General features: G+C 40.9%; 1 protein-coding gene across 3 annotated transcripts in view; it reads left to right on the top strand.

Annotated features, from left to right (window-relative positions):
* The window catches only part of Raskol (Ras GTPase-activating protein raskol), a 381,465-nt gene that overhangs the window by 45,465 nt on the left and 321,054 nt on the right, over positions 1–14,946 (top strand). For all 3 annotated transcript variants that reach the window (XM_076327831.1, XM_076327830.1, XM_076327832.1), the window contains one exon: positions 2,445–2,551. In XM_076327831.1, coding sequence (XP_076183946.1) covers positions 2,445–2,551 — 107 coding nt within the window. The remainder of the gene's footprint in view (positions 1–2,444; positions 2,552–14,946) is intronic.

Here is a 14,946-nt window from a genome sequence, read left to right as displayed (position 1 = left end):
GCAATTTTCGTTTTTACGACACGTTGCGCAAAAAGTGTCGGGTGAACCGTGCAATTAATAGGTGGAAAAGTTTCGTTAAAATTCCGCGTGGTTGAAGTGGACACCATGTCTCGAAACAATGACTACCGGTTGCGCGCGAACAGTGTCGAGTTCTACGAGTCTGTGGGGGCTTTCGAAATTAGGTAATTAATTTAGTGTACTGTCGAGGGCACGGTTTCCAGATGACGACGGTTGGCTCCGTGGTCCCTGCACGTATACGGGCCCTTGATCGTTTCGAAGTGGCGGTCGCACGGTTGCGTAATATACGGATACGTTTTGAGTAATGTCATTAAGAGGTGGGACATTAATCGTCGACACGTGCTGGTAACTTACCGGACAATTACGTGAACGATTCGTCGATTGGTTCCACTTTTAGCAAACAAAATCTCGATGGATCGTTAATCCGGCTGGACTGGTATCTTGTATCGGTCGTTTTGGGTTTTGCGATCGGAATCGAGAAGTCGAGAAACGGTGCGGAAGTTTCGAACGAATCGATTTCAAGTAATCTGGAAATTTTATGCGTTTGCAGAATGTGTAGAGCTACACTTTGGGATCGAGAAGAAAAATAAGTACGTTGTACGAAAGTGTGAATGCAAAAGGATTGTTTTTTTAAGTTTCTCGAAAAAATTCTCGATTATCGAACTTGTTTTCCATCTTCGATTTCAAGACCTTTTCTATCTTTTGTTACAGCATCGATTCAGAATGAAAAGTATTGTATTATATATGTACGTAAATATTGTTTCACGTTTCCCAAGTTCACCATTAGGTCTTCTAACCTGATTAAAGGATGCGTCTATGTTCATTTTCGTTGTATTTCGTGGCATGAAATCTCCCTGACCTTGTTCGAGTCAACTAGATCACACTATATACGTTAGAATATTTCTCTCGGAAATGTTGGTTCGAACCATTCGATCTTCTAATGTGATTAAACGACGCGTCTATCGTCAATTTCGTTGTTCCTCAGTTTGATCTTATTTCGAACCGTAAGATCCGCCAGCATCGTTTCTATCATGAATCATGGACCACTCTGTACAGGCTAGAATACATCTCGAGGAAACACTGCGTCGTACTATTCGATTCTCTAATGCGATTAAACGACGTGTTCGTCGTCAATTTCGTTACTCTTGATTTTCGTCTTATTTCGAGTCATAAAATCCCCTTGACCTCGTTTGTACCAGCTAGATCACTCTGTACCATATACTACCATATTTCTCACGACCGTACAATCTTTAAATACGATTAAATTACTTTAAACACGAATTAACGTCCATAGTTAATTTCGTTATTCTTGATTTTTATCTCGTTTCAACCGTATCTTAACTCCTATGCGCTCGAAGCAATTTTTCTACGCGAGAAATCTCGAAGTAAATCTTTTACATCGGATGTGAAAATAAACCGTGGAATAAACTTGGTTGTTATCTCATCGAGATATTTCGTATACGAGATACTTTATTTACGTCTAGCAACGAAGGAAGATTTCCTCTTGCAAAATTAAGTCTCGGTCGTTTTTAGAGCGCAAGGGGTTAAATTTCGTCTCGTTTCAAAAGTATTTTAATTTTCATCTCGTTTCAAGAATATCTTAATTTTCGTCTCGTTTAAAAAATATCTTAATTTTCCTCTCGTTTCAACAATATTTTAATTTTTGTCTCATTTCAACAATATTTTCATTTTCATCTCGTTTCAACTGTATCTTAATTTTCATCTCGTTTCAACAATATTTTAATTTTCATCTCGTTTCAAGAATATCTTAATTTTCATCTCCTTTCAACAATATCTGAATTTTCGTCTCGTTTAAAAAATATTTCAATTCTCGTCTCGTTTCAAAAATATCTTAATGTTCCTCTCGTTTCAAAAATACCTTAATTTTCCTCTCCTTTCAAAAATATCTCAATTCTCCTCTCCTTTCAACAATATTCCACCCATCATCTAATTTCAAGCCCCAAAATCCCCCTTTTAAATTTCCCAAAACGAGGAAATCGTTCTCCCCGCGAACCTTGTTCAAAATGCTGGAACAATTCCGATAGAAACGTTACGTCCTGACCGTTCGATCCTTCTAACGCGTGAACACGTTGACGTTGGGCGTGCCGCCGAATGTGTACCCGGCTTAAGGACAATCGTTCGCCTCGTGACGATGAGTCGTAACTCGGATTGAACCTGGCGCGATGCGGTTTGGCGTCTCGGACGCACGCGAGAATTATCGATCGTTATCGGTTGTTGCCCGGGGCCTGGTAGAAATCGCGTTTCGCTTCCTGTTGCGCTCTTTCACGGGGATAATTGACGCGGCACCTATTATTCTTATTGTCGTGGCACCGTGCCGACTTTATTCTCCTAGGACAGGGCCACGGACAATGGCCGGCCGTCTGATCGCTGGCTTATTCACCCGGTACGATCTTTTTCTTTTGCAGAGGCCGAATGCTGCGAGGCTGCCGGAGAGGCGTGCTGGGAACCTTGTTACTGCGTCCTCCTGCAGGACGAGCAGACCCTTACGGCTTACAGGAGCGAGGACATGGCCGTGAGTACATTTCTTCTCGACCTTCTCCCCTTCCGTCTCGCGAAAAACACCCCCAATTTGCTTGGATTAGCCAACATCTCCCCTCCCTTCTCTCTCTTTCTTTTTTTTTTTTATTATTATCGAGAAACGCGTACGCGACCCTCGTGTAAAAAACAGTAACGGTGATCCTTGTTGAGGTTTTCGTCGACGAGGAATTCGACGCAGGAACGTACTTGGAATCGATCGATGTACCGATAAAAGAGGAACGCGATGAAAAATTTCTGGGGACTTGCTTTATCCCTATTTTCATTAACGACGAACTCGCGTGTGATTGGAATCGATCGATGCGACACGAACGAGATTAAAAATACAAAGGTCGTTTAAGAGCGTTCTCGAATGTTCTTAAGGTGAACTTATCCTCTATTTTTTAGTATACATATTTATGAACGCAACTTCTCTGTAAAGAGGAACGTTAACTCTTGTCCAAGTTCTTCATCGATGAGAAACTAGATCGATGGAATCGTTACATTCGTAGCTCTCTAGAAAACAAAAATACCATCGTGAATTCAGTGTTCACTTCCGAGCAACATCGAACAAAATCGTTTCTTCGTCGTACTCCAAATGATTCTTCTCGAGAAAATCGTTTCTTCGTCGTACTCCAAATGATTCTTCTCGAGAAAATCGTTTCTTCGTCGTACTCCAAATGATTCTTCTCGAAAAAATCGTTTCTTCGTCGTACTCCAAATGATTCTTCTCGAGAAAATCGTTTCTTCGTCGTACTCCAAATGATTCTTCTCGAGAAAATCGTTTCTTCGTCGTACTCCAAATGATTCTTCTCGAGAGAATCCTTTTTCGTCCATAAACAACGGTAGATTATTTATTTTTTTCTCGTACTTCGGTACAGTTCGTCGATAAACAAGCCAATGGAATCGTCGCGTCGAAACACCCTTGAATTCGATTTCGACTCGTGTGCACGAAATTCGCAACGTCGCGGTAGCCCTGGAACTGCACTTCCCGAAACTTACTTCGAAATTAATTTCCAAGATAACGCGTTTCACCAGCTCTCGGTTTATATTTAGGAACGCGAACATCGGCTCGCCCGAAGTTCTTCGGTATCGACGTTTCCGCGCGTTTCACAGAAATCCTACGTTTTATCGCGTTTACATGCGCACAATGCACACACGCCGCAAAGGGTTCCGACTTGTTTGATCGCACGGTTGGAACGGCAAAGGGCCGGCCAGCCTCTAATTCGATTAGAAAGTTTATACCCCCCTTCGAGCGACGGTTGTATACCCAAGCGCTTTCAAGACTTCAGACTTCTGACCGAAACTGTGGATACTGCAAATATCCGTCGAGATTATGGTCAGACTGATTCAAACTGTGCATTGACCGACGATCGAAGTTCACGGGCTAATGGTGAAAGTCATAGGGACGGAACCTCGATACTGTGTTCTAAGGGAGTGATTTTAAATTTGAATCGAAAAATATGAATGTACAACCGGAGTTGGAAAATTTTACGAATATTACGAGTTGGAATGTATTTATTTTGTCGAGGGAGTAGGTGTTCGTTAAGTGTGCTTTTCCAACGCGAGGAATGTCCAATGGTTTAAATGGAGATAGATAATTTTTAATGTAGAAAGTATCAATGTACAACCGGAGTTGGAAAATTTTATGAGTATTACGAGTTGGAATGTATTTATTTTGTCGAGGGAGTAGGTATTCGTTAAGTGTGCTTTTCCAACGCGAGGAATGTCCAACGATCTAAATGGAGATAGATAATTTTTAATGTAGAAAGTATGGGAAACGCCCTTTTCTATCGATATATTAATAAATTTTTCTTGAATCACTTTTGATCACCCTTTTACAAAATTTGGAAACCACTGCTCTACACAGTAACGAAGAATTCCTTTGTACGCAATACTAAAAGTCGTAAAGGTTAGTTAAATTTCTTCCCCCTGCCAAAGACTATCCACCCAAGAATTTAAAAGCCAATAATTGTACAATCCAGACGATTAAGTAGCGAAAGAAATTAAAATCGATTGAATACAATTTTAATCGAGTTTCGAGTTCGAAGATTCCTAAACTTCGATTCGTTTCGTTTCGAATTTCCAAAAGGTGTATATATATAAATAACCAGGAACGAATCGTACGATTCTTCGCATTTTGTTCCTTTTCGATGTAAGTAGCGAAAGGGCTTTCAAGTGCTCGTACTTTAAACCTTTAAACACGAAATGAAATCGATTCCGAAAACGATCGAGACGTGTTTTTCCAAGGTTTGCTCGCACTCTGATCCACTCGATTCCGCAAAGAAAATTCACCCTCCGTGTAAATACGCGTTTTCAGTGTACCGGGCGTCGGTGTTCTCACTTCTATTTGTGCACTCGAGGGAACAGCTCGGCATCGAACGTTTACGTTATTGCATCGGGCGTATCGCGAACCATTGCACTCTGCGGAATGTAACACAGTTCGCTGCGGACCGAGACGAAAGAATTTCCATGCAAGAGGTGTATATTATTATTATATATATTCGGTCATAGGGGTAGAAATTACGACGTTTAATACCGGATCTGTCGGTGCACACCCTGGTAAGGCTGTTACACCAAGTTCCGCCTAAGACGCGCTTATTAGCTGGGAACAATCTCCTTGAGAAAGATCTTATTAATTGTCATTTAGAAACTAAGGTAGACAGTGGAATTTCATTAAGACCTTGTAAAGGGAAGATTGTAAAGGGTGAGGAACTATTTTCGACCGATACTTGATTCCTTGGATCACGAATTTAAGTACAATCTTTTTGCATAGGATTCATAATGATTATTTTCTAGAAGAAATATACATTATTGCACAACTGTTACACAAGGTGTAATATAATAGCGTTTCAAATCTTCACGACTTTGGAGAACAAATTTTGTAACATTCTACCAATACATCTCTTGGTAGAAATGTTTACTATTTTTTGGAGTAAAAGAAAATATGTTACGAGAATGTGCATCCCTTGTATAAAAATCTTTACGGGAGCGAAGGAATTTTATAGCAATGTACACCTCTTGGTAGAAATCTTTATGATTAATAGGTGAGGGAAATGTTTACTTAGATTTATGATTCGAGACGAATGGAACTCGATCGAAATTTCAGCCGCGAACTTTTGCCAGAAACTCGGTTCCCTATCGTTGGGGTGGACGCGGTAGGACTTCCCTGAAAGCTTACTTAACTAATAACTTTCCAACAGAGTTGCCATGACTTCCCTCCCTACTTCTCCTTCAGCTTTAGCCCCGCGTGTTTTTATTCGTTCTTTCTCTTTGTATTTCCAGCAGTTTGTAAACTGCGAAGCTGCTTCTTCGTCCATGATTGTTGCAGTCACGCAGCGCGGTAATAAAAGTCTATGCTACCTCCCCCCATTTTTTATTCTTTTTCTTTTTTTTAAGTCAATATCGCGCGTAATAATAAAGGAAAAAGTTTTTAACATCGACTCGTGGAGTTGTGTCTCGTCCTTTTTTTCTTTTTTTTTTTTTGTAATTTCGAGCTACTTCTCAAGTGCGTACCAAGTATTTATAGAGGCGAAACTATAGAGCCATAGTCCGTAGTTTTAGTTATCGGAGGAAGTATAATGTTTTTTTTTCGAGTGTTTAGTTTGAGAGTATCGGATTCGTAATATTTTGGCACGCTACGAAACGTGCCGCAGAATCTGTATAAATTTCACTTCGAAACGAAAACATTTCTGGGCTCGAGTTCACGTTCAACGTACCGCCATTGTTGCAGGTGTTGAGAAAGCGGACGAAATTGAAAGGATTTTTATCGTCCGTTTTCGTCGGTATTGTCCTCTTCGACGTGGCTGACACAAATAACGCTCCACAGTGTGCATCCTTGAAATAATTGTTGCGCGAACAACAACAAGGAAACATTGTATCGTTTCGTGTGCAATTTACCTCGATACGTGTTCTAAATCAGACACGTCTCTGAATAATCGTAGATGCAACATCAATTCGAGCCTCGTGTTTACAATATTCGCAATTGTTCGACATTTCGGTAGAATTTCTCTTTTCAGTTGTAAACTGTGCAAAGTAGAGCAGGTAGATCAAACTGAATAGACAGACACGGTTATTACACTGGAGAAACATATTATTCGGTAATTATTTCAACTTGTATCGAAAGTTGCGGATGAATTTTTCTTGAAATTTCAACTTTCTAAATTTACACACACACACACATATACAATTTGTACTTTTTCCTAAAAGTACTATAAATTTCAAGTATTATCGGCTTAGTCCTCAACTATAATCGATCAACTATATATTTTCTTCTTCAATGTATTTCCTTCTCCGTTTTCAATGCAAAAGCAAGTAAATTTTATTCAAAAATTCACAGTTTCTTTTACCAAAAATTCTCAACCGATCAAACGAAACGAAAACTAAAATTTACTCTTTCGAATTCAAAGTTCCAAATTCGCGTCGTTGCAAAAATCTTTCGACTTCGAGGAACTAGGAACTAGCCCTTAACTATAATCGATCAACTATAAACTTTCTTCTCCTATATATTCTCTTCTCCGTTCTCAATGCGAAGGCTACTAAATTTTATTCAAAAATTCACAGTTTCTTTTACCAAAAATTCTCAACCAATTAAACTAAACGGAAGCTAAAATTTACTCTTTCGAATTCAAAGTTCCAAATTCGCGTCGTTGCAAAAATCTTTCGACTTCGAGGAACTAGGAAGTAGCCCTTAACTATAATCGATCAACTATATATTTTCTTCTCCGTTTTCAATGCGAAAGCGAGTAAATTTTATTGAAAAATTCACAGTTTCTTTTACCAAAAATTCTGATCCGATTAAACTAAACGGAAGCTAAAATTTACTCTTTCGAATTGAAAGTTCCAAATTTGTATCGTTGCAAAAATCTTTCAAGTTCGAGGAACTAGGAACTAGCCCTTAACTATAATCGATCAATTATATATTTTCTTCTTCAATATATTCCCTTCTCCATTCTCAATGCGAAAGCGAGTAAATTTTATTCAAAAATTCACAGTTTCTGTTACCAAAAATGCTCAACCGATCAAACCAAACGGAAGCTAAAATTTACTCTTTCGAATTCAAAGTTCCAAATTCGCGTCGTTGCAAAAATCTTTCGACATGGAGGAACCAGGATGTTTTGAAACGGTTTCTATTTTCGGTTCCTTTCAGCCGGTATTCCGTGTAGATGTTTCTCGGTGACACGTTTAATTCACCAGTTTTCCTTCGCTAGGCCGTTTTATACGCTAGACCATGGCCCTCCTGGCTGGTGCGTAGCTACCCGTGAAACGAACGAACGTAGAAACTCGAGGAGCGGCGAAGATTTCTTGTTCCGGATCCATTTTGGTCGTCGGTAAGATCCCCTAAGTATACCCGACGCCGTGTCCCAGACTTGGACTCCTTTTTCTCTGTCGCTGGTTGCACGGGAAGCGAGAATTTTACTTATTACATTGCTCGAAAGCAAATCCTCGCCAAGATTAGCTAATTTTAAGAGTCCAATGGCGAATCCTCGTCGATGCAATTACCCTAGCGCGAAAGAATCGCTGTCGACCTTCTTCCCATTCCTCGATTCCACGCTGAAAGGTATTCTTTAAGTGCATTCTTCGTTACGCGAGGTACGCCACATTACAGTAATTTCGTTCGAAAGAACAAGACACGAGGAAGAAGTAGAGATGTAAGCCCACGGTGACTGTTATTGCTGCCTATAGGCAAATACAGGATTTCTTGTAAACTATTGGAACGATACTTTGAATATTCGACAAAAAGAAAGTAAGGAAAGGTAACAAAAGATTTGTGTATAAACGGATATTTGTGGTAACCCATTGTGGAAATTCAACAACGATAAATCGACCGTTCCTTGGACCGGTGTTTTTTTCTTTTTAAATTTACCATCGTAAATTTCTTTAGCGTAGACTCAATAAACGAAAATCGTCAAAGGAGGAATTATTCCTTTAAACATATTCTAAAACCGTTTTGTCAACCAAAATCTATGTTTCAACGAGTGTTGTTCAATTTAAGTAGCTTCATATTTTTTTATTTCAATTTTCTATATATTTCCCAAAGTAATTCAGACTAGTGGTAAATTAATTTCTTTCGAGAGGTTGTCGACTCCCTCGTGAACCAGGGTTCACGAACCTCGTTTTCTTGAAAGCTGAGTTCACCATAGAAAAGTACGATCGTTTTAGTAAGACTTTCTTCTCCGTTACGTAAACAAGCGCGGTAAAATGTACACACACGTAAGTAAATACTTAACTGGACCTAAATATGCATCTACGTAAACACTTAGCGAGAGCTGAAACGGAACAATTATTAAAAAAAAAAAAAAAGAACCAACACGCTACAAAATGCAAAGTTATCTCGAAACGATATTTTAATGTACAAACATTACCCCGCATGAGTGAATCTGATATCATTTCCAACGACATTGAAGCTCCGAGCCAGAGTCACAGGAAACGAACCCCATGGCGAAACGTCACGTTGACCTAGAAGCGGTTTAGGGTTATTTCTTCCTTCCTGTTGGTTATCGTTACACGTAACGAAAAAACTCAAGGGAAAACGGGCAGCCTATATTTCTGGGAGCACTCTCGTCTCATTGATTCGAGTTGCTCGTAGCCAGCAGGTCGGTTCCAGTACGTCGTGTAAGTGGTAGCCATTACGTGTTTAAGGCCGGCTGGAAATCCCGTAGAATCTGACTGCGGAAACCACCGCGTCGCCACTCCTGTTTCGCACGAGAGGACTCCTTGAATTTATTCGTACACCGTTTGTGTGCATAATAACCATTCCCCGGGGGGCCGACTCGAGTGCTTTTTTCCCCCCCTCCCTTGTCGGGTGAAAGAGAAATTTTCCTCATTATGGTATCAACGACGGATCTCGAAGCGCAGACGGGGAAACGACCGTCCATAATTCCCGTTCGCCAATTTCTGGAACGTGGCGAATGTTTCTTCGGCAAACGGAACGGTCCGGTAATGGTGCTTTAAGGATCGCGAGTATCTTCGGCCGCGATCGGCTTTGATCGAACACTGGGTGATAAATGGTTCCGTGGAACAAAGGGAACTCTTCCGTGTTCGAGTGGGAATTATGTAATAATTCGATGCGATTGCCCGAGAGCGTGGAAACGAATTACGTTTCTGGTAACCGAATAGGTCGATTTCGATCTTGTTTCCGAGCGTACGAGAATTCAATTTCGAAAGTCGCGAGAACGAGCACGGTGCAGCGGGGTTGGAATTTCGATAACTTGGTTCGCGTACGTTGTGCACCAATTCGAAAGTTATCTGAGCGGGTACGATGTAGCAGAGTCGGAATTTCGAGAACTTTGTTACAAAGGATACGTTTGTGTACAAATTCGAGAGTTAAGGGGGAGCACACCGTGTAAAACGGTGTTTGAATATCGATAACAATTCGACGGAACGATCGTTCGATGTAAATGTGCTCTTTCGCGATGAATATGTACCGGTCGTTTCGTCTCGCGCATACTAGTACGTACGTTACAATTTACATTTAGAGTGGGAGAAATTTTAGACGCGATTGCGTGTATTTTCTCAACTGTTCCTTGTTTGCTTTCGATCGAAATTATCGCGTATCGCGAAATGGGAAATTCAGGGGGTGTTATTTTCGACGCGGTTTGTATGTTTTTTTCAACGATAGTTGTCCATGGATGAATCGTCGAGTCTTTATGTATACTAGAAAATAATAGAAAAATGCAAATAGACCGCTTGAAATCACGTGCACGTTCTTTCCTTCGATTTATATTTTATCGAATTAGAATTTAATTTTATTGCTCGAACGAACCGTGTTACGTACAATTTTTGAAAATGAACCGTACGAAATAATGACGATTACTCCGATTTCGATAGTTGGCCATAACGATTGAAATCTTTCACCGAGGGAAGGATTTCCTGCTACCTGCGAACTGCATCAGCAGCTCATTCGCTGCAAACGATGTCGAATAATGCAGGAGGAACGTAACTGCGCAAACGAATTTGCCTTGTGATTCACTTGCGAGCGATCCTCTTGAACTCGGAAACCTTTGCAAATCCTAACGAATCAGTTGGTAGTAACCCTTGGGAAACTCCGGCAATATGCGCGTCGGATTAGTTGATTTTAATCTCACAAAGCGTCTGGCAATGGATCGTGGAAAGTTGGTTTATTCGTTGCCACGAAAATAGAGTCGTAATTCAAGCAAGGGTGAACTGTGTTGCACGTAAACCGTGGACTTTTAATTCGATACCTTGTAATTTCCGTTCTGGTTGTCTTGGCTTCTGTTCATTTGTATTCCTTCGGTACGTTGATCGCATTTTAATCGTATTCTCGCGAAATTCCTGCTCGGAGAACGATCGTACCGATGCTTCTGGTAGACGTTTCTGGTAAATTATTAACGTATATCTCGAATCGATTTAGTTCTTCGTACAATTAAAAATGTCAAGGTAATTTCTTTCTCGATAAAATTTAATTCTTGAAGAAAGAAACTGGATTCTCTGTCGAGTATCCTTTATCGTAAAGTTACGTGTGTTTCTTTCGATGGGAGAGTTTCACCGATTGTTGTTGAAAATATTCGTTTCTTGGGAAAATCCTACGCGATCAGAAACGATGGAAACATCTTTCCACGATACACTCCGTAAACTCGTAAATCTCAGTGTGGTAATCGTTGCGACACGACTACTCTGCGTGTACGTCAACAGTTCACTCTGCACCATGAATGCAAATCAAATTAATTTCCGAATGATCGGCGTATCCGCGCAACGTTCTCGCGCTTATAAACGAAACGTGGTCGTGGTTTAAATACTCGTCGTGCCGTAGGAGGTTAATTCGTTCCACTTGCATACCGAAAAGATATTACTGTGTCAGCAGACTCGAAAGCTTGAATAAATTTGAATACTTTAAAATGCAATTAGTTCTCCTCGGGAGCAGCATCCACTGCTACGAACGGTGCTCAATTTGTTTCTATTATAGTAGTGCGGGCCGCGTCATCGTCTCGTACATTTATTTTCATTTCCGTTCCGTGGGCTTCCTCGCGCAATATTTACCGTGACAATAGCGAATGACGAATCGCTGTTTTTCAACATAGTTCACGTCAAATTCCCCCTCTCTTTTTCTTACTTTATTGGTATCTTGTTCTCTCTTTTACTATCTCACTTGCTCTCACGCTTTTACTATTTTACTCGCTCTCACTCTTTTATTATCTTACTCACTCTCATTTTTTTATCTTACTCTCACTCTTTTACTACGTTACTCACTCTCATTTTTTTATCTTACTCTCACTCTTTTACTATCTTACTCACTCTCATTTTTTTATCTTACTCTCACTCTTTTACTATCTTACTCACTTTTCACTCTTTTACTATCTTGCTCACTCTCACTCTTTTACCTTCTTACTCACTCTCACTCTTTTACTATCTTACTCACTTTTCACTCTTTCACTATCTCATTCACTCTCACTCTTTCACTATCTCACTCACTCTCTCACTCTTTTACCATCTCACTCACTCTTACTCTTTTACCGTCTCCCTCTTATACTCTTACTCTCTTACTCTTTTACCATCTTTCTCTCTCTCTCTCTCTCAATAAAACGTGCCCGTTTCGTTGTCTCGTAGCTGTTATTTGTCCCCTTTTCGCTTCGTTTGAGTTTTTCTCTCGATTTACCGAATGTCTAGCGCGTTTCTAGTAATTCGGTGCGCACCCTGCGCGACGTCTGAGCCCTTGTTATTACTAAATCAAGACCAACGCCAGCCCCCTTTTCGTCTTGTCCCGACTCACGTCCTTTTCTCCTTCCGTGTAATCACATTCGAGGGGTCTAGGAACGCGAGACCCTTCGTTACTCGACGTTGAACCCGCCCCGAAGGAATAGGGTTAACGGCCCTCGCGTTTTTTTCCTCGGACCTCTCAAACGATTCCTCACTCGTTCGTTCCGGATAGAATTCATCAGGCAAGTAGAAAAAACCCGTGCACGATCGGCCGTGTTGTTATTGCTCGAAACACGGTCATTCTTTTTATTATATTTCCCCCTTCCCCTTCAATCGGGACTCGTATTGTTTGACTTCGTCGCGTTTAACGACCGCAGTCCCAGTTTCCCTTCTACTTTGATCGTAATTTTCTTTCCTTTTTTCTACTTCGTCGTCGGACAAACAAATTTTATTCCAAACGAGAAACAACGTTCCTTGTATTTCATCAATAACGACTATTTCGTACATTCGGATAACAGACATTCGGATTTATTCGTTTCCATTAAATATTCTCTAACAACCTTCCCAACCCAAATTTCGTCTTACCTTTACCCACGGAATACGTTCGCAAAGTTTCTTTGCACGTCTCTTAATCAATCTACACATACATGACAGTTAAATCCTTATCCTATCGCGTATCAACTCACAATTCAATTTTACAATATCCATCGAACAACCTCACCGAAACCTTATTTTCCTTTCGAACGACCAGCCCAATTCTATTCTAAACACGTATCCTTCGTACGTTACATTAATTACCTCCGAACGCACCGTTTACGATTATCAGCGCTCGAATTAAATGTCTCGGTCGAGTACGAGTTCGATTCGAGAAAAGTTCCATCGGTGAAAGTCGACTCGTGTCCCTCGACCGGGATAAGATACGAACGAAACTGTTCGCGCCAAGTTCCCGCGTTTCGAATTAATGGTAATCGTTGAACCCGGCTCGAGCGTTATCTGTGTACCGGTAAAGCGCGTTGACTTTTCGAAACGATTCGAAAGTAATTCCATTATCTCGTCGAGAACTCCCGATGTTGATTACGACGGTAATAATAAGTGGTACCCGGGGAATATTGTTTCTGTTGTTAGAAGGAAACAGAACCGATTTCTAGACGCGCGTACACTTCGCGATATTGGATGGAACACCGTGTACTCCGCGCGATTCCTAGAGATTTTACTTCTCGTTACGACCCGCCCTGTTACGAGGTCCGATAACGTTGCGGATAAAGGATTTTCTTGTCTCGGTCCATTAGTGGCCGGGTTAGGTGAGGCCGGATCAAATGTAACCACCCCGACGCTTTTATTCCTGTTTGATTGGGCGAGTGAACGCAACCATAAAACCGGGAAACGAACCACTGTGTGCCGAGTTACTCGATTAGTGTACCCGCGGAGTGATTTAAGAAGGGGTCGAGGCATTTAGGAGTACTCCGCGTGTACCAAAGTGAACGAATGGTTTTTATTTCACACTGATCCGAGAAATCATTTTCCGAAGCACGGGGAAAAATTGACGATTTTGTGGAAATTTATCAATATTTACGTTTTTGAGCATTCTAGGTTGGATACTTTTGAAAAGTAATTTCAGAAAATTGAGAATTTAGAATGGAAATAAAAAGAACATGAAGGTGGAAGAACGTGATATTTTACGAGTAGGTTCTCGAGATTACTTTAAACGTATTTATAGTTAAAATTACCGAGACGGTTTGGGAATTTTCTGTATTGACGGTGAATGTTTACTTGGTATTTCAAACGTGTACAGGAAAATCCTACGTTTTAAACGAACTCTTATCTCTCGTGTTACACTATCCAAATTTTATACAAATTGTAAAAAATTTCCAATTTTCCCGCTTGAGAAAGTGAAAAGATTGTCCGTAGAACGAAAATACACTACTGTACCAATTCCCACCGAACGTTTCTTCTCGGAGTAATAGAAAAATTGAAATAAATACAGAAAGGAAGGGTGAACGAAACAAAGTAAGAAAACTGCAATTCAGTTCGCAAATGTCACGAGCTTCGTCCATATACGGTGTCCGGTAAAGAAATATGAACGAACAGCTCGAAATGAACCGGTAAATTTATTCGCGCACTCGAGTCAACCAGCTCGAGCTTAACGCCCGACAGTGATGGTAACAAAGAGGAGTTAATACCCTTAATACTTGGTGGGGTTGAAATCCTCGCGGAGGATTACTTTTGCGCAGGAAACTTCGGACCGTAAATTATTACGACTTATTCGCGGCGGAATCGTAGCCACCGTGGCCCGGACACTTCGACACGCGCCACCGAATTTGATCCACCCTAACGATAAATTATGCACAGGGCGCCGTGAAAGAGAGTGCACACCCTGCGCTTTCATCCCCGGGTGATGACTCCCTCGGTGCACTCAAGGACATCTTCTTCCTTTCCTCGAGCGAAGCTGCTCTCCCGAAGCCTTCGAAGCGTTCATTTTTTAGTCGGAGTAGCTTGTCGGGAATATTCCGAAGGTAGCGTGCTTTTGCACTAGGCTCGGTACTCCCGTCGTTTTCCCTCGTGTTTGCGTTTGTCGCGTGCATAGAGTTTTCCGGGAACACGATTTTTTCATTCGTATTCACGTACGAGATGGTACTACACCGGCCGAAACGAACGTTTGTCCACTTCGTGTTGTCTTCGTTCGTTACGAGGCGATTCAAATTTTTTTGGATCTTGGGTGATTACCAGTCATTTTTG

The sequence above is a fragment of the Ptiloglossa arizonensis genome, chromosome 2 (assembly GCF_051014685.1).
Source record: "Ptiloglossa arizonensis isolate GNS036 chromosome 2, iyPtiAriz1_principal, whole genome shotgun sequence".
NCBI classification, from domain to species: Eukaryota; Metazoa; Arthropoda; class Insecta; order Hymenoptera; family Colletidae; genus Ptiloglossa; species Ptiloglossa arizonensis.
The sequence above is the reverse complement of the archived record's forward strand: the minus strand, read 5'-3'. Positions and strand labels throughout refer to the sequence as shown.